The following is a 25,282-nucleotide window of genomic DNA, read 5'->3' on the forward strand; positions in this document are numbered from 1 at the left end:
TTAATTCAAAGACAATGAAGCAGAATAAACCTCATACAATAATGCGTCCACATGAACATAGTCTTTGATCACAGATCAGCCTCTCAGTGAGACTGTAATTAGTAGATTCTCGCTGCCATTACCCATTGTTAGATTGAATATAATATTCATATTATCTTACCCAGCGTGCAGTTTTGAAAGTTCCAAAAGAGCAGTCAGCTTGAGAATTTTCTCTCCTTTTACTCTCTGACTGCCTCTGGGTGTGCAGGGTGCCTTTCCCTGTTCTTGCTCTCTCTTTTTGTTCTTCTGACTGTTTTTATAACACCATGACGAAATAGGAAGTTTAAAAACCTGAACGTTTTCATTTGGTCATTTGGGAAATGTGGATTATTTTTAACCACACTTCTCGGTGAGAAGGATTACAACTGGAAGCTGTTATTAGTTCACACACTTGGTGTCACAGGAGGGGCAGTCACGCCAATGTCATGGATAACACTGGATGATTCAGAATTTACCATTTGCTGCTCCTTGAGGGATCAGCAAATATCAAGCCACTCAGAAAGCCTCTTTTCCAATAGAATCGTTGATTCTTTGTTGTTCCCCGGGGGCTTAATCATACACATAGTCTAATTTTGGCGCCCAAGGAATTTATACTGACAGCCTGCCCTTAGGCAACCCAATGAACACGGTTACCAGATTCACGACTGACATGTTAAGGACAGCACTGACATCCTTTTAACTAGTGCAAAATGAGACCGGTGTCTTGGATTCATGTTAACGTGATAGTTGTTCTAAGTTGCATCAGTCAATTACACTAATCCAAAAAGAACCCAGATCAATCTGAATCACAGTCTTTTATGTTCAGATATATCTCTCTCTTCTTTGAGGGCACGTTTTCCTTTTTTTTTGGTGACACCGCTGTGCTACTTGATCGTAAATTATGAGCAAATATGAGTTGAGAGTATTCCAGTGCTTTTTTTTAATTGAATTGAATATGTTGCATTTTTAATCTGTCCTACAGATTCCGGGTGCTGGTTCAGTTCTACTTCCTTATGTGAGTAAAATGAGTAAATGGTGAGTAAATCTGTTAAAATTAACATTGCCAATGTGACTGCAAAACCACAGACTTATTGTGCGCACGCACCATAGATGACGGGACAAACCAAGAATGTAGTCATGGATAACACAAACAATCCCTGGGCTATGCCACCCTGTGAAATGATGCTGACTTTGCCTTTGGGAATTTCAAGATTCAAGATTTCTGTGAAAACAAAGCAGATAATCATTCATTTGAGTGAAACATGCTTTCCTTTCACAGAGATCATCGAAATACAAATGAACAAAACGTAACCAATCTTTATTTAAATATTCAGCTTATGATAACTGTAATGAATTTCTGATCAATATGCTGAGTTCCTTTTATAAAAATATTTTAAAAGCAGCATGGGCCACGTTCTTATAGCATCTGCGTAAAGGAAAACCTCAAAAGTGACTATAACATAAAACAGCGAGGTTTTGAGCCCTCTAAGAGTGAGAAAGGTCTCATTTTGCCTAGTATGTGTGCTATAAATGCTGCAACCACACTTACAGGAACTGAGAGTCAGTTTGTGTTGTAATTTTGCACATCTGTGGTCTGTTCCTATAAATTTGTATACCAGATACAGGCAAATGTCATGATCACATATAGTCTTGCTGATCAATATAGCACTTGTGGATCAGTATCACAGATACTATGTTTTCAATACCTGAATTGCACTTATGTAATTTCTAATGCAGTCTGGTTTTAGACAAGTAGTTAAATACATGGTCGACAGAAAGCTAAATTAGCTTCATGTGGCATCTCAGTGACAAAATATATTGGCTCCTTGATTGTCCACTTTCAAAACCAATGCTGTCAAAGGCCCTGATCTAGGTTTGATTATAAAGGTGACTTCAAAATATATGTTTCATGCACTACACATTTCTGAATTTAAATTGAGCGAAACCATATTTTAGCTGAATGTTTGACATTTTTGCACCCCTGCTCACTCACTTCTGGCTCACAGCTACTATAATTATGGAGGCACCAGCTACAAATAACCAGGCTACAATAGTGGAAAAGTGCAAATGCTTGGCTGGGACTTGGAATCAACTGTTAGACTATATCTGAAAAGCAATTGTGGGCATTAAAAGTGATAAAAACTCAGCTGATGTACAATGATGCATGGACTGTTTCCAACTGTAAACAGTTTGGCCCTAACTTCTACAATAGAATTAAGTTGCTTGTAGCTGAAAAAGCATTGGAACTAAATGAAAAGTACCCCTACACATGTTAATCAAATGAAGTACAAAGTTGGCAGTTAAATTGAATCTTAGCTCCTTTTTCAGCTTTTCACCTTTAGGGATATGTCGCCCCCTGTGCCTCAAAGTATGTATAGCATTACACCTTTGCATTTGAATATACAGTATACACCAGATTCTATAGACTGACCACATGGCTTCTTGCATAGTTTTGGGTTTCATTTCAGCTTTGAGGGAGACACACTACTAGGCCAGATGGTATGGTATTACAATAAGTATCACTGTTGCCTCACAGCAAGTAGGTCCTTGGTTTGAATTCCGCCCAATTCTGTGTGGAGCTTGTACGTTCTCCCAGTGTCCATGTGGGTTTCCTCCAGGTACTGTGGTTTCCTCCAAAATTGCCCCTGGCCATGAATGTGTGATGTGTGTGCCCTGAAATGGACTGGCGAAATGGTGTATTTCTGTCTCTCACTCAATGCATGCTGGCATAGGCTCCTGTACCTCCTGCGACCCTGACCTGGAATAATGGGTATAGATAGTGGATCAGCCGCCTAGTTTCGCATAGTCAGATGTCAAGTCACAAGCATACTAGGTGGTCGAGAAATTCATTCAAATGAATATATTGGGGGGTGACATGCCTCCCTGTCTCCCCCAAACATATGTGTATTCTGTTACATTCTTATCTTACATTCGTACCTGTCATTACTACTACTTGCTACAGGAGGGTTCTAGTTGGCAGCTGGAGTTTCATTGCAGAATGTTCACCACAGTACTGTATTTTGTCACTCCCCTTTAAGCACGTGAAGCCAAAACAAGGAGTGTAGAACAAAGGACAAAAAAAACATCAGAATGGTCCTTAGAGAGCAATATTGGCCTATGGATACATGTTTATAAACATATTGGTATGTATTTGCTCAGTTTTCAGGGTTCCATTTTTATGGAGGCCTACCTTACAGAAAATTGCAAAGCAATCTGTGATATACAGCAATTCACACATTGTGCAAAACATATCTCAGCACATGCAATCAGCGCACTTTTAAAAAAATTATTATTAATGTATCCCTGCGGTCACCCTACACTATTTACTGAATTGAAGAGACTGCCTGTGACGTTGAGAAGATCTTTCACATGCTCTGCGGCAGCAGGGCGCCTTGTAACCCATTCTACCCGACCAAAGAGATCACAGAGCTTCTCTACCCTAGCTCCCCAGTGGTGGAACGAACTCCCCGTCCCTCTCCGAACCTCCCCCTCACTACCCATCTTCGGTCGTTGCCTGAAGACTCATCTCTTCAGACTATACCTAGACTAACCACCACCACGCTGTGTATTTCACTCTAAACCCCCCCCCCCCACCCCCCCCCCCCCCCCCCCCTTTTTTTTTTGTTATGACACTTGTTACATGTTGCCCCATCCCAGCACTTTTTGGTAATTTGTATTTGTCCTAATACTGTAGCTTATTCTTCTGCCGAGTTGGCTTTGCGGAGGTTAGGTCTGAATAGTGTTCATTGTGTGAACTAAACTGTGTCCTTGGCTAGAAATAGCTGTACAAAATAAGTATTGTATCTTACTGAACCTGTGTTTAGTAGTTGTCTATGACCATGAAATGCACTTTTTGTACGTCGCTTTGGATAAAAGCGTCTGCCAAATAAATGTAATGTAATGGAAAACAATGACCGCATAATGAAGTCCTTTGTATAATTTCGGGTTGGATTTGGTAAATGCAGTATTCCATTTATGTTGTTTTCGCAGTGGCCTATATTTCTTTCCTATTAATACTATTTATCAATTTATTTCCCCATTTAATGAGACTCATTTTGCTTTCACGGCCGACTCTACCATAGAGCATAGACGTCTCTATGGCCTCTCCCCAGTATTGTTGTCACGTGACACCTAACCGGGCTATCCCTTCCTAGGCTCCGCCTCACTACTAGGGAGAACCAATGAGAACGAAGAACTCTCATTGTGGAGACCAATTAAAACATACATTTTACCGGTTCTTGTGTCTGATTAAAGGGCAATGAAACATGGCTCAGCTATCTAGGAAATAGTGGGGAAACGATTGGCGTTATTTTATAATTAACACAGCAATCAACGTTAGCCCAGCAGGTTACAATGGTGCATGCAATGCTGAATTGATCATTATATTTATCGTAGCTGATCTGTAGGGACTGTGCATTGTGAGGTCTAACAAACCGCCGTTTGGACCGCCTGTGGCTGTGATCGGCGTTGATCAGCGCTCTGTAGCTTGTTGCAGCGACTAGGGAGAGGGCGAGCGCGAAAGGGAGGGGAAAGAGAGAGGCCGGCGGAAACGGAGGGGAGTGGAGTTTTCAGTTTCCCCATAAACAGGCAATTGAGGAGACTGTAACGAATTACATTTTTTACTTGTTGCAAAAATCGTTTTTAAAAATTGTAGCTAGCAAGCTGGAATACCGACAGTCCCGGCGAGGGGAGTCGATGGCTTAGCAAAGCTAGGCAGGCATCCGTCGAATATGCATGTGACAGATAGTGCGACACCGGTATGATACTAGCTGGTGAATACCGTGGATTGTGGAGACTCATTCGCATGGTCCCAGAATATGAAGACGACAATGGATTCGTGGTGTGTCGTTCCTCCTTGGATAACCACCTAGAAATGACCGGGAGCACACGTGCATTGTAAGGTCTTAGCGACGGACCACCGAAATTCGTTTCAAGGTAACAGCTATGTGTACTCTGCGAGGATAGAACCAGGCATTAGGCTGTTTATCGGGAACGAGCGTGGAGGGGCGTTGTGGGAATGGCACGCTTTAGTTGAACTCAAGACTTTGATCGCCTTGTTCTCTTTTTGTTTCGTATAAAGCCGGCAGGCTATTTTGTGAGCCTATGTACAAACAAAACAGCCACGCCACGCCAAACGTGTCACTCGAGGGGGGTAGCTTTTCTGAGCTGTCTTGAGTGCTCCATTTTATACAGTTCCGTAGATTTATGCTAAGCTAACTGGCTAGCTCGGGTCAAGCTCGTGCACACTCATGAAGGAGTACAAAGTAGTCGTTCTTGGAAGCGGCGGCGTCGGCAAGTCCGCGCTGACTGTCCAGTTTGTCACGGGTACTTTTATCGAGAAATACGACCCGACAATTGAGGATTTCTACCGGAAAGAGATCGAGGTGGACTCGTCGCCTTCCGTGCTGGAGATCCTCGACACGGCAGGCACGGAACAGTTCGCCTCCATGAGAGATCTGTACATCAAGAACGGCCAAGGCTTCATTCTGGTCTACAGTCTCGTCAACCAGCAGTCATTTCAGGTAACGTACTATATCTAATGCAGATAATATGCTAATCAATCACTGATGAAAAAGTCGCTTTGCTCTTGCAAGCCAGCTTCAGCTTGCTAGTAACGGTACCACCCTCTGTAAGATGGACAAATAATGCTAGCTAGCAGATTTGCTCTGCATAATCATTTCAGTAACGTTACTGTGCGGACTCGTTTTGGAATTATATAGCCATTGTTAAAATATGCTTAAATAGCTGTTCTCATTGCATTTATTGTTACAGTATGGCTATCTTGACGCCCACACTTGCCTTTCAGAGAAATTGCTTCCAACGATTATCATAGCTAATGACTGTACCACTTGATTTATCAAGAGTAGCTAGCCAGCTACTTGTCAGAGTTGGCTTACGAGCACGTAACTTCATAGGTGCTACTGCTTCTCAAAATCTTTCTTCACTTGAGGAAAAGATTACATGTTAGATGCACAAATTAAAGACTGATAATATCACGTGTGAAGGAGATAAACATGAGCTTTACAGCCTTGAAGAATATTTCAACCCACGGAGTCAAACATGTAGGCCTCCTGGGTAACGTTACAGGCTTGGGTGTTTTGTGTGACAAAACTACTTTGATGCAAGGTGACAAATGAGAATTAATAAGCGTTAATATGCAAGGACCCAAGAACGCTTAATGAAGAAAACCAGCTATTCACCCCCTCCCTGTTCATGTGGCTGCTTTCTGGATAGTCGAATGCCCCTTGGATATGTTTTAGAAAAACCATGTGAACTGCAGGTCCAAAGAAAAATGCAATAAACAGCTGTCCAAATCACTTTCAGTTTCACCTGCAATGGACCATCATATTCATATTCAGCATATTCAGCATCAACCACCAGTGTCAGGTGATGGGCAATGCTTCCCTGTGTTGTCACAAGAGAATTTGTATGGCTTGCATGTAGCTTAAGATTTTGTGGGTATACTTTTTTGTAATTTGCAGGGCTATGTGCTTCCTACACCTTTTTAATCTTGGCTGGACAGACCAGACTCCGTAAATGACGACACCCTTGTAACCATTGCAGTCGTTTTGAAGGTTTTATTGAATGATGGGTATTGACTGCGCTTGTGGTGGTTGAAAGACACTTCAGTTATTTGTGTGTGAGTGTGTGTGTGAGAGAGTGAGAGCAGCCATCCGATCATGCAGTTTGGGTTACTAAAGCATCCAGTGCTTCCTCCCCTCCTCACCTTTGGCTCTCAGGTAAATTTCTTCATTCTTCTTTTTCGCTCTTGCACCCCGCTGCGCTCCTCACCTCGTTCTCCGCCCTCCCCCAGGACATCCGACCAATGCGAGACCAGATCGTGCGAGTGAAGCGCTTCGAGAAGGTGCCCCTCATCCTGGTGGGGAACAAGGTGGACCTGGAGTCGGAGCGCGAGGTGTCGGGCTCGGACGGCCGGGCGCTGGCCCAGGAGTGGGGCTGCCCCTTCATTGAGACCTCGGCCAAGAGCAAGACCATGGTGGACGAGCTGTTCGCCGAGATCGTGCGGCAGATGAACTACGCCACTCTGCCCGAGAAACAGGAGCAGTGCTGCACCGCTTGCGTGGTCCAGTGAGGCCTGGGGCCCGCGTCTCTCAGTACCTCCAGGTGAGGCCCCAAAATCACTGGGGGTCGGGGGTCGGGGGTCGGGGAGGCCACTCTTATTTGTTGGGGCGTTTTCTCAAACTTGCCTTTTCCTTCAGATTACTCCTGACTTTAGGGTCTTAGCACGGCGTCTGAAATTCCATCACAGGCACAGACATTCCTGAACATAAGTGGGCCGATAAACGCGTGCAGGTGTATATATGTGTTCTGAAGTGGTGTTGTACACAAGTACGTTGCTCTGTGAAATGAGCGACGCTGGCTTCTGTTTGATGGCTTTGGCATGCGCTGGGATCCTTGTGGGCGGCACCAATGTGAGATGTGCAGTATGGGATTTGAAGGCGAGGACAGTGAAAAATCTGGAACGAAACTACAACTGGAGGGCAGAGAGGGAGAGAGGAATGGAGGGAGATGCAGGAGTAGGTGTCAGCAGGGTTGGCTGGTTGTCATCGGTAGAATGTGGCATGAAGAGCAAACTGCTTTAACTCTTGGGAGGTTGAGGGAAAGACGGAGAGGGAGAAATGGAGCGAGAGAGAGTAAGAAATGGACAGAGAAGGAGCAGAACTCAGTGGAAGAGGGAGATTCCTGGGGAAGGAGGGAAACGCAATATCCTGAATAAAAGTCGTTCCAAAACAGGAAACAGATTTTGGCACTGTGTGAAAAACTGGCTCACCACACGTGTGTACATACGCGCGCACACACAGACATACTTCTGCGCTATAAATTGTAGTGTAAAACTGAAGGTCACATCAGAAGAATAGTCCCACAATTGAGAATATTCCCAGTGTTAAAATGACGCATCTGGCTGTGGTGATGTGGTAAATATTGCATTTAATGCAATGCTGCAGTCAAATAGCGTTTCCTTCTGGTGTGCTTGCCATTGTGTGAATCTGCTGCTCAGGGTTGCTTATCTTTGCGTTTTTTCCCCCTGTCTTCCTCTCAAGAAGGCACACAGACACTCATCCAGATACATACAGCAGGTCAGGACTCCTCTTCCTGTTTGTCTTTGTACTTCCTATCTCAGACCAACAGTGGTTATTATCCCAATATAGCCTCCATGCCACTATTGTTAATGGTCTGCTAAGTGTTTGTGCTTGAAACGTGCCTCATTTGTTTGTTTAGGGTCATACAGAAATATAATGCTAATCTGAATAATGGACTTAATCATGATGAGCGAGTCCATTTTATTTGTGCAGCCGTGCTCCAGGGCAGAAATCCTGTTTGTGTGGAAAAAATGTAAAGGGCGACACAGTGATATGATACAGCTGTGGTTATGTATTCCAATCACAGATAAGGGTGTAGTAGGTGGTGAAACCTTTTGTGCCAGGCCAGTGCCACTGTATGTACAATGCTCTGCTTGCAAGGGCCAGCCACTGATAAATAGCCTGTAACGAATGAAAATCCAAAAAGAGCAATAGCAGCCCAGCAATAGCGCCTTTGTCTCAAACCAAACGAAAAAGGGAAATGGGAGAGGGTGGGAGGATGTGTCACACGCGCCAGCCGTCTGAGTGGCCAGCGAGTTGATGAGTGGATCGTAAAAATAACGGCAATAATAATCCTTAGTCACAGAGCACCTTTCACACCAAGAGCCGGGCGGCGCGGAGTGGAATAAGAAGGACGGTACGTTTGAAAAAAGAGAGGGTATTTTAAGAATAAGGGATGTTTGGGGTTGCTCATCTGTGCTCCAGTGTGTTGGTCGGCTGGAATTCTGCCCCCAAATCGGCCTGTGGATCATGTGACCCTCGGTGTCTTCCCGCTGCCGCCGGTCGGCTCGCTCCGCGCTCCCCTGTGCGGTTTCCTTTCTGGAGGAGCCCCGTGGTGAGGAGCGCGTTTCGGGGCTCTGTTGATGCTGGAGGGCGCCGTGGTGTAGCAGTTAGGGAACTGGGCTCGTGTGTGCTGTTGCCTTGAGCGAGACACTCGGCATGAACATACCTAACTGCACTGACGGTTTGTGTGTTTAAAAATATGCGTTCTGCGGAAGGGGCAATGGCTGGGCCTGCTTAACGTAAACGTGATGTGTTTATATTTAACAAATCCATTCAGAGATCTTTGCACTCACTAATCAGGGCCTCCTCTTTGATGCTCTCTGGGAGTCTGACCTGATCGCGCGTCTCTTCTCAGTTGTTTTTTTGTTGTGGATGCGAGACGTGCATGAAGGTGCAGTGTGCAAGTTTGGAGAAACGAGCGAGAGAGAGCTAGATTTACATTTTAATAAAGAGTTCTGTCGCCTCCCACCCCTTCCCCTCCGCTCTCTTTTCAAAGCCCTTCCCTCCAAACACATGCACGTGCGCTGGCTGACATCTGAGTAGAGAGAGGGCATGTAGAGTATTGAAAGCATTGGAGAAGAGTGCAGCAGGTAGCAGTAGAGTTGGTGTTAGCTAGCTGCGGTTAGAAGCAAGAAAAATAGCAATAATCCACAGACTAACTTTGTTTTGAATTAAATATTTTTGCTACAGCATTTTAATTTCTACTTATTCTATGCTAGACAGCTAGCTTTAGCACCATCTCTGCAGTGTCTATGCTCTGCTCTTATCTGTGTAGCCCCATTCTGCCTGCTCTGGCAGTGCTGTGAACGTGCAACTGGATTGACAGGCAGGTAGTGTGGCCTCCTTGGACAGCTGTCCTGATTGGTTGTTACGATACAGGGTGCAGTTAAATTTGGAGTGGCTGATTTCAGAGCCCGGGGCAGTCAGAGAGACTGGAAATTTTTTCTTGCTGTACAGTTGGTTTGTACCTGTGTTGATCCTTAATTTGGATATTGTTAGTGACCGGCAGGAGACTTGTAATGTGTGTTTGGGCAGGTCCTGTTTCGCCATACATGTACTCCTAAAAGAAGAGGGCTTCACATGGAAAACAGATTCCACTTCTTGACAGATGCCGCAGTTCATGTGATTTGACTGTACACTTATTGCAGTATCAAGACTTATGGAAAAAAAACATTTTTTTGGTTTGAATGTTTTTTGGAGAAAGTGTCCATGGAATCATAAGCATATGTTAAATTAAAATGTGAAAGGAGTAGGAAAAACAAAATAATTGATTGCTTTTGTTCTTTTTTTATTTTCCTGTTACAGACACGTTACCTGGCCGGACATCCTTCACTCAGTGTCTCTGCTTTGATGACTTAAGACCACCCCCCCCCCCCCCCCCCTGCCCCTAAACCACACCTGGGACACCCAGCCCTTTCGCCGCTGAACTGGGGGTCGGAGGGCGGCTTTCCCTGTTTGAACAGAAGGGGGGGGGGCCCTTTGAGCCCCCTTCATCGGCGAACCTCTTGACCCCTGGAATGCACACATCTGCTGGTTTGACCAATAAGGAGCCCCCTGGTGGTGCTGGGAGAGCACACAGAGAAGACAGAGACTTGTGATGGGGGGGGAGGGGTGGATGGGGGGTGGATGGGAGGTGGGGGATGGTATTGGTATTGCAGGGTTACGGAAAGGGGGGGGGGGGGTGCGGTTGAGGGTTCGCTCAGGACCGCGTTCGTGAAGGTGCTTGTTCGGCATATCCCCTGCTTTAAATTTCATGGCCTCTCTTCAATCTAAGCACAATGTGCTTTGCCCTTAAAACCGAGTAACTCCACTAAGCAATTAAATTTGTAAAAGAGAAAAATTGTAAAATATATTTCTTGTTGATTTCAGTAACTGGCGGAACACGTGATATTATTAAGTATCAGAAAATCTGAGCTGCTTGTAGTAAATACTCAAAGTTAAGGACGGGGCGCATTGCAGTTAGAGTGATCGGAGGCCCAAGTTTTAATCTTTATGATTGGTTCTTTGTATCTTTGATTACGCGGTGGCTGTCGTGTAAGATGGACCCCTGACCTATCTAACTTCATTTTATTTGATTATTTTTGGTCATTGTTTTACTATGCTTTTTCTGTCAATAATCTATTTATTAAAACCTTAATTACAGTGTTAGATACTTAATGCCTTTTTATTTTATTTTATACTCTATGATGTGTTTTTGCTTTGGTGACTACAGTATATATGGTTTTAAATGGAGAATTAATTGAGCCTTAAATGATTTCAGTCTTAACTTGTGTGTGGGTGGTTCCTGAGTCCGTGCAGTTCCTCTCCACGCCGTCTCGCATCGTGCTGTCGTTTTTTTCTGTCTGTCGTGACAGCGCAGGAAGAGGGTTCTCATCTGGGCATTCTCCTCTGCTGCTAATCTAAAGCACCTGGTCTTAGCTCCTGTAGTTTAGCGTCGGCGCCCTTGGTCGTGATTTGAGAGGTGCTTTGGGAAACCCACTGGCCCTTGAGGATTAGTCATCTTTCTGCCTATAAATTCCCGTCCCAGATTTGTTTTTTTTTCCCTCCAGTCGTCATGGTATTAAAATGAATTTATATATACATATGTATATATATATATTTTTTAAATGCAGAATTGGCAGGGTGGTTTCACTGCAGTATTCTCTTGCATCCATGGAAACATTTAAAGCATCTCACCAACAAGCAAGACAAGGCAAATGGTGGTAAATGGCATTTTTACATTATGATGTGCACATGACCTTTTTTTTTTTTTTTTTTTTTTTTGCACACTCAAGTGAGCATGTTTAATGGAATGACCTGCCTCCCCTTAGCTTGATGACATCATTCTCTTCCCCTCTGTGGGTTGGATCCATGTCTCCGGCTGGGGCGGGGGGGGTAGACCCTCTTGTTTGAAAGCTGATGATTGCATTTCTTGCCATGCAGGTATGCCCACTCCCTCTCGAGTTCCAGTGTTTGTGTTCCATCAGCTGTTTGCGTGCATATATTGAATTGCACATTATTATTTTTCCTATAGAAACATCCTGTAACAAATGTGAAGACAAATAACACTACGGGTGAATGCATTTGTAAAAGTGCATGAATTGTGGTAAAACGAAATAGCAAATTTTTAACTATTGAGAATGTTTGTTATTTTTGTATAATTTTATTATTATGCAAAGTACATATAATGGACGTTCACATCTAGGTGTTTATGGTGTTTTACAATTTGGTTCCTGCACTATGCGTTTGACCATTTTGAATAGGTAACAAATAGACACCAATACACCCAAGTACTTGCATGACATTTTTGAAGGATGTATGAAGGTGCTTGCAATCAGTTTAGTGGATATCTCTTCTATTTATGGCAGCCAGTGCATGACTGCACATTGCCAATGTTAATTATAATTTAAAGACAACGTGAATATCAGAGGTCTGCAGTGCTTGGTTTCAAAGAGAAAAAGAAAATTTTCTAACAAAATGTATTTGCCTACATTACAGTTATTACAGGCATGGCCATGAATCCAGGAAATGTGGGCGCTACTTCTTAGAAACTCATTTTCACATGTGGAATACATGTGGAATGATAAATTTCAGGAGTTTGGGCCTTGCAGTTTCACAAATGTTTGCATGATGGCGAAGGAAAGAGAACGTGGCTGTTGCATACAGTGATGTTACAACTAAATCCATTGCAGTTCAGTCATATGGGAATATATGTGGTTGCTTCCTTACTACTGTTTGTTCCTCGGGAAGGTTATACATTTGATGTATTCAAAGCATGAAAAACAGTACTGTACACCTTCATTTTGTAGGATATGGCCTACATGTTCAGTGACATACAACAAGCAGTGGTTCCTTAGTAATTCCTTTAGGGCACCACCTAGACATTAAGAGTGAATATTAACATGAAAAATGCAGATGAAATATGAATATTAAAAATATGCCCTTCTTCGAGTGGGCATATCTGGAAGAGCACCAAAGAAATGTTTTCAGCCATATCAGGCATGGCTAAAGGCTTTATGCACATCTGCAAAGAACACTGACCAGTTTCATCCAAATTGGAGAATTTTGCATGTCGAGGAGAAAATGGAACAGCTGGTCTCTGGTTCTGGAAGCCAAAAAATGTGACTGTCATAAGGAACTTCAAGTTACTAACCAGAAGTGTGATTGCATATTGCTAACCAGGAATGTGATTGCATGTGTATTTTAACAGCCACCAGATGGTAGTATTGTAAACATGGTTTAAAGCAGGGACAGTCCCCACACATTGTTTCCAAGGTTTTCTCTTGATTGAAAGGAAGGTCTGGATCTACTGCAATGAATTTTAAAAAAAGGGTTTAAACACAGAGATCTAAATGAACTTCAACAGTTACTCAGAATACACAGAGTACAAGTACCTCTTCCAGCTGTAACATGCTTCTGTGGTCTAGTAATTTGAACCTGAGGTTTAAACTCCTTGCTAAGTTTACTGCAATTGATCCATTGAATTTGAGATATCTGATTTAAGGGCAAATGCATAATAAGTCTGTGAAGTGATAACTTTTCTATCAGTGAGCAGTAACAATTTCCTAGTCTAAAAAGATGTATATTTGTACTCAAACACATGCATAAATACACGCATTGAAGATTATATATTTTTCCTCAAATGCACGCATTACATTGGGGCATATAGTGTAGTGTAGAGGGCTTATTTATTGTTCCACAGGGTTAGCAAATGGAGGAGAGGAATGTGAAGTTTCTGGTGTCATGCAGTACATTCGCACTCCACCGCGGTAGGTGGCGCGACTGCACCTTTAAATTATATGGCCAATCCTCAATTTGTGGGGAAGAAGAAGAAACCATCGAAACTGGGCGACGTTATTTGTACAATAAATGCTATTATATAAAATAATGTATATTTAATAGCTCCTAAAAGTCCCGTGATTGTCACACTACTGGTATGAAGACTGTATTCGTTACCGTTGGAACCACGAGTTTTGATGAGCTTATAGAGAGTATTACGTCTGAAGAAGCGACTCAGGTGAAATTCTGTTACATTGCAAAAAATTATAGCTAACTATCGATAATAAAGAATTTCAAGTGGTCCTTCATCTGGCCAGCCAACACTGAGCGTTTTTGTTGATCGCTTACTGCTGCCAGTCAGTTGTCCAGCAATATATAGCATTAGGTACGATGGCTATCAAGATGAGCAAAATACGAAACGTAGCTAACGTTTTCGTTCAAGTTTCCTTGACTTGTTTTTATTGTCATCCACCAGCTGGACGGTGTAGTTCCGTGGCTAACTATTTCTAGACAAGCTGGTACGATTCGCTAGCCAGGTATTAACCCTTAAAGAATAGGGTTTTTTGGGAAGGGTTTTCTTCAAAATTCCAAGTCACAATAACCTCTAGTGATTTCTAAATCATCATTAGAATGTCCAATTAATTATATTTCAGTCGTATATTTGTTATTTTACACCTTTAAATGTTTAACTCCCATGGACTGAGCAGTCTACAATTTTCTAATTCCTCGGTCCTGAAGGCACTCTCAGCTCTAGGTTACAAAAAGCTGGTTCTCCAGGTGGGCCGTGGGGCTGTTCTTCCTGGCCCAGACAGCTGTGCTGGGCTGCTGGTACACGCCTTCCGCTTCAAAGATTCTATTGCAGAAGATATTAGGGATGCTGACCTGGTCATCAGCCATGCAGGTATGTGTGCACCCTAACTCTTGGGACCCAAAAGTTCCTCATTTGGTACTGAAATGGCATGTGATTATCATTGTTTTAACAGAGCTATTCTGTGCCATTCACGGTATATGAAAGACTTTATGGGTCCAAATGCGTCATGTTTACCGCACGTGGCCTTGTTTCGCAGGGGCGGGCAGTTGTTTGGAGGCACTGGGAGCGAAACGGCCTTTGCTGGTGGTGGTCAATGACAAGCTGATGGATAATCACCAGCTAGAGCTTGCCAAACAGTTGCATGCAGACTCCCACCTGTTGTACTGCACCTGCAGGTCAGTGGCAATTCCTTTCTTGCCCTTACATTCCCACATCTTCCTACAGCACTAGTTATGATTTTGGTGTAGAGCTATAGCAGGTGTGTTTGATGCAGTTGTGTTCTGTGAACTCTGCCATCACTTATTTTCAACTTAATTCTTAGAACCTGTTAAATCGGTATACCGTTAAGGGCATGAATTATGCCACATTATTTTATTGGCCTATCAGTTTTCATTTTATTCAATAATAATCGCTGCTTCTGCTGCAGTGTTTTGCTGTGTCCTGCAGGGGTCTCTGCACTGTTTTCTGGCTCCCAGTTCTGTGCATTTCTTCCCTCCCCACAGCACACTGACTGAGACACTGAGAACAATGGACCTGTCTGTTCTCACACCCTTTCTGCCGGGACAGCCTCAGAACTTCGCCAGGTTTTTGGACCGGGCCCTGGGCCTTCACACGGAGTGAGTGTGCTGGTTCTTCAGCGGTGCCCGCCCACACGGGTTCCCCTCCCCGGAATCGGAGGGCTTTTGTCCGGCCCAGCCCCAAGTCCAGAGGGGAACAGGCGGTGCCGAGAATGAGAATCTTCTGCATTTTTCTGTCTATGAGAACTACATTTTGCAGAGCAAGTTGTATTCTTTTTCAGTGGGATTCTTAATCAACAGAATGTTTTTTTTTTTTACATCCTTCTCACAAGTGAGCTGTAATTCGAATATGTGAATTAATTTGTTTATATTGTCACTATATTGTCAGACAAGTAGACTGGCTAGCTAGTTGCCGTTCAAACTAGTACTAAAGAACAATTTTTTTACCTGAAGCTTATTTGCTCGATTTGCGTATATACACTATATTTCCAAAAGTATGTGGACACCTGAAAATCACACCCGTATGTTCATGTTGAATCTCATTCCGAAACCATGGGCTTAGAAAATATATCTAAGCTTGCTACCAAAAGTCTGGTAAGAAGTACATACAGTACGAACAAGGTTTTTATTTGCAAATATTTTTCAACCTTCTGTAATTTCCTGTTATAATTTAAAAGTACCATAATCATGGAAATGGAAATCAAAAATCATGGAATTTGTTTAACTGGTTGAAGTGGGAACATGCATTCGCGTATTAAAATAAAAATAAATATTAAAGTAGAAATTTGATAATTGCTATTGTCTGTTATGTCTGGTTGTGTTGCGTTAAGGTGTCCCCACCTGTACCTTCTCAGAAATCCTTCAGAAGGTGAAGGCAGGGCTGCCAGCTTTTTCTCTTTCCTTTCTATCAGATTGCAGGAGAGAATCTGGGCGGAAATGCCATTACTGTTGCTTGTCTCCTGTATGCAATGTTATTCCTGTATAAATAAAAAAATACGCTCTTGATGATAGGTCTATCAGGTAAAATATGTGCCATGATTAGCTTCATTACGTATTAGTGTTTTCGAAAGGGTAAAACCGTGGTGTAGGATGTCCTCATAAAAGTTGATTTCTCATGGCAGTGATCTCTGCAGGTTGGGTTACGTTTGGTCTCCACTGCGAAGCCAACAGCATCACAGTAACTGTAGAACTGTAATGCAATCTGAAAACGAAACTTTACTCAAATCCAACTGCTGAGAGAAATTGATGGTATCGAGAAAGATTCAGGCGGTTTACAGTCTCCAAAGGAGCACATTTCTGCCTCTAATGAAGAGCCAATTGCAGTCGGGGAGGGGGGAGGGGCAGGGGGTTTGAATCCGATATGACTTTACATTTCTGCTTAAAATGTGGTACTACCATACAGTGAAGGGGGAGGGTGTATAGTCCTAAGAGACATCAAAAAGCAAAATTGTTTGACTTTTCTTGGCGACTTGTCAACATCCCTGAGAAGATTTAGGTAATAAAATGATGCTGAAAGCAGACACGATATGCTTTGGAAAGGACGTAAAAATATAAAGGACATGTTTGGGCTATGCGAGGGGCTGACTTTTCTTGCAGTGGCAGTGCTACACTCTCACATGACCTGCAGGTGTAAGGCATCAGAGAGCAGCCGGTCTGTCACACCAGCCGAGCAACACCAAGGGCTAACTAGACCTCCGGACCACAGCATCCCCAGCTAGCCTCTCTTAACCAGGACCCTGCTTCTTATTCTCGCCATGTTTGTCTACCTCAGGCATGGAGGTAAGAGGCGTGCTCTTCTCTCCTCTATCAGCTCTTCTGTCTGTAATCTTTGGTCTTACTCTTACTCTTCCTCTCATTGCCACCAGCGGACCTTAACTGCCTTAGTTTAGTTTGCAACATGTCCATTTACATACAGCTGGCTTAAACCTCATTTGATAATTGATGTTGAGATGGAGCTGTACTGTAAGTGCTTTGAATTTTAATAATGTATTCATTAAATAACCCTCATTATTTAATTGGTGTTCTGGCTGAATGCTTACTGCTGAGTCATCTGTCTGTTATCTGACCTAGACCTAAGGGTCATTATCATAAATTTGAGTAGGTGTTGGAAGTGCCAGAGGCTGTCGTTGCCCCCTGTTTATGGACACCCCTGGATACAAAATATCTGTGTTTTTCCTATTGGATGTGTGCGTGCTTGATTTTGTGTGAGCGTGTTTTGTGAAATGTTAATACAATAACTAGCATTAATGTGACAAAGCATCATTTTATCATCTCTCCCTTTCAGACAATGAGCAGTTCCTTGTCAACACAAACTGCCCTGTCATCCTTCTGCTGGAGCACATCAAAGCCAAACTGGAGCTGTCCAAGACCGGTGAGAGAGCAGCAGCAGTGACTGGGAGGTGTTAGAACTCGAGGGTTGCCCTCAAACTAATTTCATATTAGTATCCTCATTTAACACAAAATGGCGAAGATTGGGATTGATGGTAGGTCAGCTAAAACTACAAGTGCTTCTGCTACTAATGATGATGATGACGACAATGATTATGGTGATGATTATTCTTACTCTTAAGAATATCATCACTCTCATTTTCATCATCATGCCACTCATCATGGGTGATGCACACCAGCCATTTTGTTCCAGAATGCTCATGACACACATCAGGAGACAGAAGGTAGGGATCTGTACACAATGTTTTCTCCCATCGGGGTTGGGGGTCAATTCCATTTGATGGAAATTAATTACAGTTCAATTCATGAATTGAAAAAATGACATCCATAATGTTCTACAGGGATTGTTCCAATTAATTAATAGAATTTCAGTTGGCTTCCCAAGCTGGCTTAATTGAAATGGAACTGCCCCTCGACCCCCCTCTGGTACAGGAGTTTTAACAGATCTGCAGTCTGCGCAGGACAGGTAGGGCTACAGGAGAGCGCTAACTGTCTGCTGACCTGCCGTCAAAGTCCGACGTGACCCGGCTGGCGTCAGCCGAGGAAGGAGAGGTGCGCGGCCGCTGACAGGGGCGCTAAATATTTCACGCGGCTCGGGGTGTCCTCTTACCGCCGCGGAGTCCCGCAATACCGCCGGTCACATTAGCAGCGCTAATGAAGCGCTCATTACAAGCCTCGTCAACGCATATGCACTAATGAAGGCCACTTCCTGATGTGCGTGTGCATGTATGTGTGAATGGATACCGTGCAGGTGTGACTAATGATGATTGTCAGATCCACTTCCTCTGACTGTAGTCTTGGCCTGTAATCCTATCATCGCCCTTCTTATTGAGTAGTCTTAGCCATTAATTAGCCATTTCCATGCACAATGTTCATGCGCGTGCAGCTTTGCACGTGGATATTGATTATTTCTGGATGTGGATATTGGTAGCATGTGTTGCATGTGTTGCAAGACAAGGCTTGATACAGTGTTAGATACTATCTAGTTTGTGGGTACTCAGAGCACTAATTTAGTCAGGAAAATGGTGAGCATTGTTGGGCTGAATGGCCTGTTCTCATCATTATGTTATGTTATGTTACATCATTATGTTATGTTACGTTATGTTTCAGATCTGGTGGATCTTTGCGATGAGGGCGGGGCTCTGAAGCTCCTCTTCCTGTCTCGGCGGCTGGAGGACTGCGCCCGCCCGCAGCTGCCCCCCCGCTGCTCCTTCACCGTGTGCTCCGTCAACCGTGAGTGCGACTGCGCAGGTCTGTGCAGACCGGACTGCGCTGCGCTCGCGCCTGCGTGCTGGGGAGATCCCCTCTCTGTGTGAACGTGTGTTAGCGTGTGAATCCCCTGTATCCAAATGAGCGTTCCTGGAAGGGTCTCAGGTGCTTGCTTTCTGGTTTCTTTAGGGAGAGCGATGGACGGTGCATATGTCTCTATCTCTCCTCTCCTGGCCAACCCTGACCCTGCACTGCTGGGTAACGTTCAGTGTGTGTGTGTGTGTGTGTTTGTGTGTGTGTGTGTGTGTGTGTGTGTGTGCGCGCATGTCCATGCATGCGTGTGTTTGTTTCACTGATGTTAAAAGTCTTTTTTATGTATGTGCATGCATGTGTGTGTGAGAGTGTTTTTGTGCTTCAGTAATTATGGTGTGTGTATGTGTGCGTGTGTGTGAGTGTTTTTGTGCTTCAGTAATTATAGTGTGTGTGTGGTGTGTGTATGTGTGTGTGTGTGTGAGAGTGTTTTTCTGCTTCAGTAATTATAGTGTGTGTGTGTATCAGAGACTCTGCAGACTCAGACAGACAGTCTGGAGAAGGCTCGACTGATACAGCTCCGCTCCCAGGAAGTTGACCGGTTCCAGAAAACTGTTAAGGTGCAGTCGATAAATGTGCTTCTGTGTGTGTCTTCATGCATGTGTGTGTGTGGGTGTGTGTGTGTGGGTGTATGTGTGTTTTCGTGCGTGTGTGTGTTTTCATGCGTGTGTGTGTGTGTGTGTGTGGGTGTTTTCATGCCTGTGTGTGTGTGTGTGTGAGAGAGAGAGAGAGAGAGAGAGAGTGTAAGGCAGTATGTGTGTGTGTGGGTGTTTTCATGCGTGTGTGTGTGTGTGTGTGTTTTCATGCGTGTGTGTGTGTCTGTGTGTGTGTTTTCATGTGTGTGTGCACGTGTGTGTGTGTGTGTGTGTGTTTTCATCCGTGTGTACGTGTGTGTGTGTGTGTGTGTGTGTGTGTGAGAGAGAGAGAGAGAGAGAGAGTGTTGCTGTAAGCAGGCTCAGTGTGTGAGAGATTGTCCTCTCTCTGCTCCAGAGCAAGAGACGTGACCGAGCTGTGCGTCTGAATGCTGCTGAGGTAAAACCACTTCCTCAAACAGGGCGGAGGAATAGAAGAAACTGAGAGCCCACACACACACACACACAAACTCTCACACACACACACACACACACACACACACACAGACTCACACACACACACACACACACACACACACACACACACACACACAGATACAGACTGTGACCATAACAAAACTGTGCTCTTTCTAAACGGATGCATATTGTTCTTCAAATAGCAAAGTGGAAGTGACTGTTCCCATGTCTGAAAAATGTAAGCCAGGCCTGGGTAGATGATTTATTTGTAATTCTTTCACTCTTTAGATACTGGTAAAATTTGTGAACATTTTTGAATGTACAATGAGACATGTGACTCATTAAACCATGCAGTCACATGAAAGAATGTATTAATGTTGCTGAAGTCTATTTTAAAATGATAAACAGCCTGCAACTTTAATGGTGTCTAAAGATTTAAAGTGTTTCAGATGAAGTATTTGAACTAATTTTGATACTAACCACACATACAAACACACACACAAATCCAGGCAAAGAACATGTAAATAAAGAAACATACTTGCATTTCACTGATTAAATGCACCTAGTGATTTATTCACAGTGATATATTGACCTATACTATGGTTGTCAAAACAATTTTTCCCCTTTGAACTTGGAAACAAGGTCCACAAACTTGTTTCTATTTGTTGAATCAATGACTTAATCGCTTGATTAATGAAACCAAGGACTAGCAGATACTGCGGCCTTCCGGGATTGGATGTTCCTCGGGCTGGCACTTGGCAGGGGGATGGAAGGGCTAGCCAATCAGAGCCAGAACCACAACTGCCAAAGTCAGCCAGTAAGCAGCAGGGCCAAGCCTCCTTGGGTGGAATCCTGCAATGAGACAGGGAGGCTGGATAAAATGCAGTTCACTTTAACATCAAACAGTCTGTGCAAGTGGGCCCATGAGGATGACTCATGACCAGCAACAGACCCATCAAGAGATATATTTTATGGTACACTTGCTTTGGAGTTATACAAGCAGTGGTTGTGTCTCTTCTGAACCTGTGAGGCTGTTATGTTTGTTCTGGGCTGTGCTTGTGCAGTAGATGTGTCTGTTCTGCACACATGATGCTGTTATGCTTGTGTTCAGTCCTGTACCTGTGCGAGTTATATCTGTGCTGCATTTTCTTATGTCTTTACCTGCAATAATGGACCGAGGCTTCGAGCCCCAGACCGCAGGGGTGCTCCACTCACTCCAGTATTTGGACTGGACACATTGTTCTGGAACTCTTATCCTCACCTGGAACCTGTAGATGTCATCAGGTGAGAAAAAAGGTGGAATGAAGGAATATCCTTCAATTGGAAGAGTTTCCTAGAAAGACGGAGAAAGAAAAAAAGGGACAACCTATCAGTGGATATTTGAAATGAAGAAAGCTCTTTGTGAGATTTTTTTTTTCACATGAAGTGTTGTCTTAATTTACATCAAAAAGCAGAAATTCTTTTTGCTTCTCGTTTCCATGGTTCGCCTATGATGCAGATTTCCCAGCAGATAAGTACTGTCATATAAATATAGACATATCTCGATCTGAAGTCTCACAGCACATCAGATTTGACCAGGGCTTCTCAACCCTGAGAGCCTGCAGCTGCTTTACTCTATCGGTTTGTTGCTGGGCAACAGTGAACGACGAGTGGTCACTGTGGCCTGCCAGGACCTGGACTGAGGACCAATGGTGGAGACCGAAGCGGCCGACGCCCTGTTCTCACCTTCCAGCAGTTGCTGCCCTGCTTCCTGTAGCGCACCTGGCTCTCCACACAGGTGGAAGGACAACTGACACTCCAGTGAAGCCACAGCTCAGGGTTACTTTCACCCTCCCTCATCTCCAATCGCAGGTGGTGAGGGGGGTCCAGCTTCACTAGAGAGAGAGGGAGAGAGAGAGAGAGAGAGAGAGAGAGAGAGGAGAAAATGACTGCAGTGCTGTGGTGAAAAGGATCCACCATGCACCCGTGTCTACGTGCATGTGCCATTGTGCTTGCTGTTCTTGTTGTCAGGCCTATAGGTTGACAATGCTGATTGATGTCTGCTGTTGGAAACAGTTCTAGTTTCCCCCTCGAGGACTAAAGTGTATCTGGGAAGGTGTGGGATTGGGACAGAGTCACTGCTCAACGCTGCTCGTGAAGGTGAACATCCTTCACAAGTATATGGACTTTCTCACTGATGCTTTCCAGTGACAATTCTGTCATGTTTATATTGGCATTGATCTGGTAAGATTCTCAAGATGATGAACTGTTTTCAATGTGTTTGTTATCTGTTTAATTTCCACCTGCTGAATAACTCAACGCTATGTATGTGTGTGTGCAATGAGTGGCCAAAAAATAATTAAACGATTGGGATGGTCTTGCTCTTACCCAGGTGTCTAAGATCAATGATCTGCTCCAGCTCCGAACTGCTCTTGTCCCAGGCCAGCCTGGTGTGAAATCTGTTGAACTTCAGCGTAGATGTGTAGGGCAGCCTGCAGCCCACAGTAAGTTCATTCTGCAGCAGGTAAGAGGGACATTCCGTGTAGGTGCTCCTTTCTCTAGGGTTCAAGAGAAAATAGAAATTTATTTTGTGATATTTATGCAATAAAATGCCACAGGGACTTTTGTTATCATTTTGAATTGAGGCATTGTTCAAGTGTAGGTTTTTATTTATGAAGTGTGTAAGTGAATGCGTCACCACCTTAGCTATTAATTGATACTGCAGTTCACTGGATATGGATGGCTTGTACCGCCTGAAACATTCTGGATCGGGTTTATTTTGGATCATTCCCATAAACCTGGCATTTCAAACTCCAGTCTCGGGGGACCACAGTATCTGTTGGGTTGTGATGCATTTCAACACATACTTAGTTAACGGGCTGGAGTCCACTCACTTCGTTTTCCAGGCCTAGTTATTTGAAGCCTTAAATGGCAGCTCATTTGTAGGAAATCACAAAACTTGCAAAAAAAGGTGGCCCTAAAGACTGGAGTTAGGGTGAGGTGAGGGCCATGCAGTCTGGTGGTTTTTTTTTGTTTTGGGGACCCACCGTGCGGGCTAGGTTTTCATTGTTCCGTAAGATCTTAAGCATCTAATTTAGAACAATTAACAGCTAATTACTATTCCAAGGTTGCAATTATGTTAGGGAAAAAAACCAGCATGCCCAGTGCGACCGTAGTATTGAGTTTGAAATGTTGAGCTGCAGATAAAATGTTTGAAAAACATTTTAACTGCAATATGCAACTCTGATAAATGGTATTAAATATATGACAAATAATTTATATCGTATTTACTGATGAACATGTTAGCAATAATAATAATAATAATAATAATAATAGTAAACATTACAAAGTGCTTCTCAGAGGTAAAACAATATGGAGGTCCCCAAGCCTGGTCCTGGAGAGTCACAGGGTCTGCTTTTAATTAATCAATGAAAAGCGTTGATTGTACAGTTAAATAATCTCACCTGGTTTCTTGAGCCTGAATTTCTTGCTGATTTTTTAGGTGAGAACAAAAACAAGCAGACCTACGGTTCACTGGGATCAGCACTTGGGGACCCCTGGATATGAGAATGCTTACAGTCTGTGGAAGGTGTAGTTAACCTCTTGGATTCCTTGAGCAGTCCATGTGCAGTTGATGTACTCCAGGTTGATGATCAGACAGTTCACACCTGCACCGGTCAATATAGATAAAGATATCTGACGGTATATCATAAAACCATCACATGGCTGAATTGTTACCCTCACAGATTTTGTAGGCCTGTAGAAATGCATTACACATTAAGGCAGACTAGCAGATTGGAACAAAAATCTGAGTACACACCAACATTTCAGGAGTTAATCCCCTGTTTCTACAGAACACAGTTCAAATATCACTATACTTCTTTTCAAAAATCAAGTAAAAAAAGATACTTATTTATCTCTTCGTATATGAAATAGACAGTTACTTGCCAATATCCATTTCTGAGCAACCACAGTTTATCAAACTGTAGATTTCTAGCTTTAACCCCTATGCTTTAACCACACTCCGGGCCGAATCGTGATATTATTAAACGAGAAAGAAACGTCTCCCCAATGAGCATTTTAAGCAGTAACACAGAAGTAACACAGTTTCAGTTCTCCAGGCTACATTATTGCTCTAAGCCTGTTAGACTTTGTCCAGACACAGTACCCACCGGACCTACACACTTACTGGTACTGGAGATGCTGGCGTCTCCCTCATTCAGCGTTAGAGCCATCAACAGCAGGACTGCTGTCCCAGCCATCACTTACCCGTCTCCTTGCTCTGTCTCTCTGCGGATCCCTGACAGAATCCCGTGACTCTGTAGGCGTTGTGTGGCATCAGTTCTGCGTGGACAGGTCATAAATGGAAGTTCCTCAAAAAAAAAAACACAACAACAAAAAAAGAAGCACAGGAACAGGTTGTGTTTCACTGTGATTGACCCCTACTCCCTCTTCCTCCTCTCTCTCTCTCTCTCTCTCTCTCTCTCTCTCCTGAATGTAACCAGATGTTTTCTGTTAACTGGAGGAGTCTTTATTTCATTTTCACCTTATCCTCACAGTCTCTTGCCCTGATTCTGTGTTCATGCCCTTCCTTGTGCTCCCCCGCTCAAACGTACGTCCAAAACACAATACTCGCTATTCTTTTCCCATTTCTGCTTCCTTTAATTATTTGAGAAGTGAAAGTGATTATTTATTTTCTTTTTTAACTAATGGAGATGGAAAAAATGAAAATATTCCATTTTTAAAAAAAGCTTTCACAAAAAAATTAATCTCTGGGCAAGAAGGTTAGAATGGTCCTGTTTTGTTCAAATTATTGGCGTTAACAATGTAGCTATACTCTTTCATACCACAAGAGGGCGTTAAGAGATCACTTCAACGTACTGTATGTGTTCCCATGAAGACCATATCAACTTCCAAGAGCTTGAGTCCAATTTCGGATTTGTGTTAAGTCCAATCACAGTCATACGGTGTGTATATCTGTTCCCTCTGTTTGATTTAAAGTCGATGTTTGCCAGATAAATCCTACTAATTATTTTGTTGATTCTTTGAAGCAATGCCCAGGCCATATAACAAGCTTAGAAGTTGCATAGATGAGACTCTTAGGTTGGTCATGTATTTATCTTAAAAAACACACCAAGAACACATGAAATTTGTGACATTTTATGTTTTGTTGTCAAACAAAAATTGTACACAATCTGTAAAGTAAGTATCTGACTTCCAACCTACGGTAAGAATTGTATGTTTTAAAAAGCTGACCACTTTACATTATCTTAAACCTTTAAATGTAGCGATTCAAAA

At 43.3% G+C, this 25,282-nt stretch overlaps 5 protein-coding genes across 7 annotated transcripts in view; 3 read left to right on the forward strand and 2 right to left on the reverse strand.

Moving 5' to 3' along the window:
* Positions 1-433, reverse strand: part of LOC118223596 — a 9,617-nt gene extending 9,184 nt beyond the window's left edge. The window contains exon 1 of the mRNA XM_035410324.1: positions 161-433. The gene's annotated coding sequence lies outside the window, so the exon portion shown is untranslated. The remainder of the gene's footprint in view (positions 1-160) is intronic.
* A 3,805-nt stretch (positions 434-4,238) lies between these two features.
* Positions 4,239-11,169, forward strand: rap2c (RAP2C, member of RAS oncogene family). 2 transcript variants are annotated; one of them, XR_004764561.1, is made up of 4 exons: positions 4,239-5,540; positions 6,833-7,143; positions 8,082-8,117; positions 10,209-11,169. XR_004764561.1 is itself a non-coding variant. In XM_035411227.1 (3 exons), exons 1-2 carry the CDS (start codon positions 5,268-5,270, stop codon positions 7,109-7,111), a joined length of 552 nt encoding a protein of 183 aa, XP_035267118.1. In that variant the 5' UTR covers positions 4,240-5,267; the 3' UTR covers positions 7,112-7,143; positions 10,209-11,169. The 2 variants fall into 2 exon arrangements, 1 of the variants encoding a protein (XP_035267118.1); XM_035411227.1 differs by lacking the exon at positions 8,082-8,117 and having other exon boundaries at positions 4,240-5,540.
* Positions 11,170-13,689: 2,520 nt separating this feature from the next.
* zgc:92907 (uncharacterized protein LOC436733 homolog) lies at positions 13,690-16,005 on the forward strand. The gene is made up of 4 exons (XM_035408150.1): positions 13,690-13,899; positions 14,400-14,562; positions 14,729-14,867; positions 15,195-16,005. Exons 1-4 carry the CDS (start codon positions 13,819-13,821, stop codon positions 15,310-15,312), a joined length of 501 nt encoding a protein of 166 aa, XP_035264041.1. The 5' UTR covers positions 13,690-13,818; the 3' UTR covers positions 15,313-16,005.
* Positions 16,006-16,587: 582 nt separating this feature from the next.
* c3hxorf65 (chromosome 3 CXorf65 homolog) lies at positions 16,588-20,554 on the forward strand. The gene is made up of 6 exons (XM_035408344.1): positions 16,588-16,988; positions 17,494-17,580; positions 18,768-18,890; positions 19,056-19,124; positions 19,425-19,516; positions 19,947-20,554. Exons 1-6 carry the CDS (start codon positions 16,964-16,966, stop codon positions 20,031-20,033), a joined length of 483 nt encoding a protein of 160 aa, XP_035264235.1. The 5' UTR covers positions 16,588-16,963; the 3' UTR covers positions 20,034-20,554.
* Positions 20,555-20,635: 81 nt separating this feature from the next.
* LOC118222620 (cytokine receptor common subunit gamma-like) lies at positions 20,636-24,576 on the reverse strand. Of its 2 annotated transcripts, none has more exons than XM_035408343.1 (6): positions 24,254-24,576; positions 23,562-23,652; positions 22,373-22,542; positions 21,731-21,879; positions 21,167-21,338; positions 20,636-20,857 (listed from the first exon to the last, which is right to left on the reverse strand). In XM_035408343.1, exons 1-6 carry the CDS (start codon positions 24,321-24,323, stop codon positions 20,781-20,783), a joined length of 729 nt encoding a protein of 242 aa, XP_035264234.1. In that variant the 5' UTR covers positions 24,324-24,576; the 3' UTR covers positions 20,636-20,780. The 2 variants fall into 2 exon arrangements, with proteins under 2 accessions (XP_035264234.1, XP_035264233.1); XM_035408342.1 differs by having other exon boundaries at positions 24,174-24,573.
* Between the last annotated feature and the right edge of the window lie 706 nt (positions 24,577-25,282).

The sequence above is a fragment of the Anguilla anguilla genome, chromosome 3 (assembly GCF_013347855.1).
Source record: "Anguilla anguilla isolate fAngAng1 chromosome 3, fAngAng1.pri, whole genome shotgun sequence".
NCBI lineage: Eukaryota > Metazoa > Chordata > Actinopteri > Anguilliformes > Anguillidae > Anguilla > Anguilla anguilla.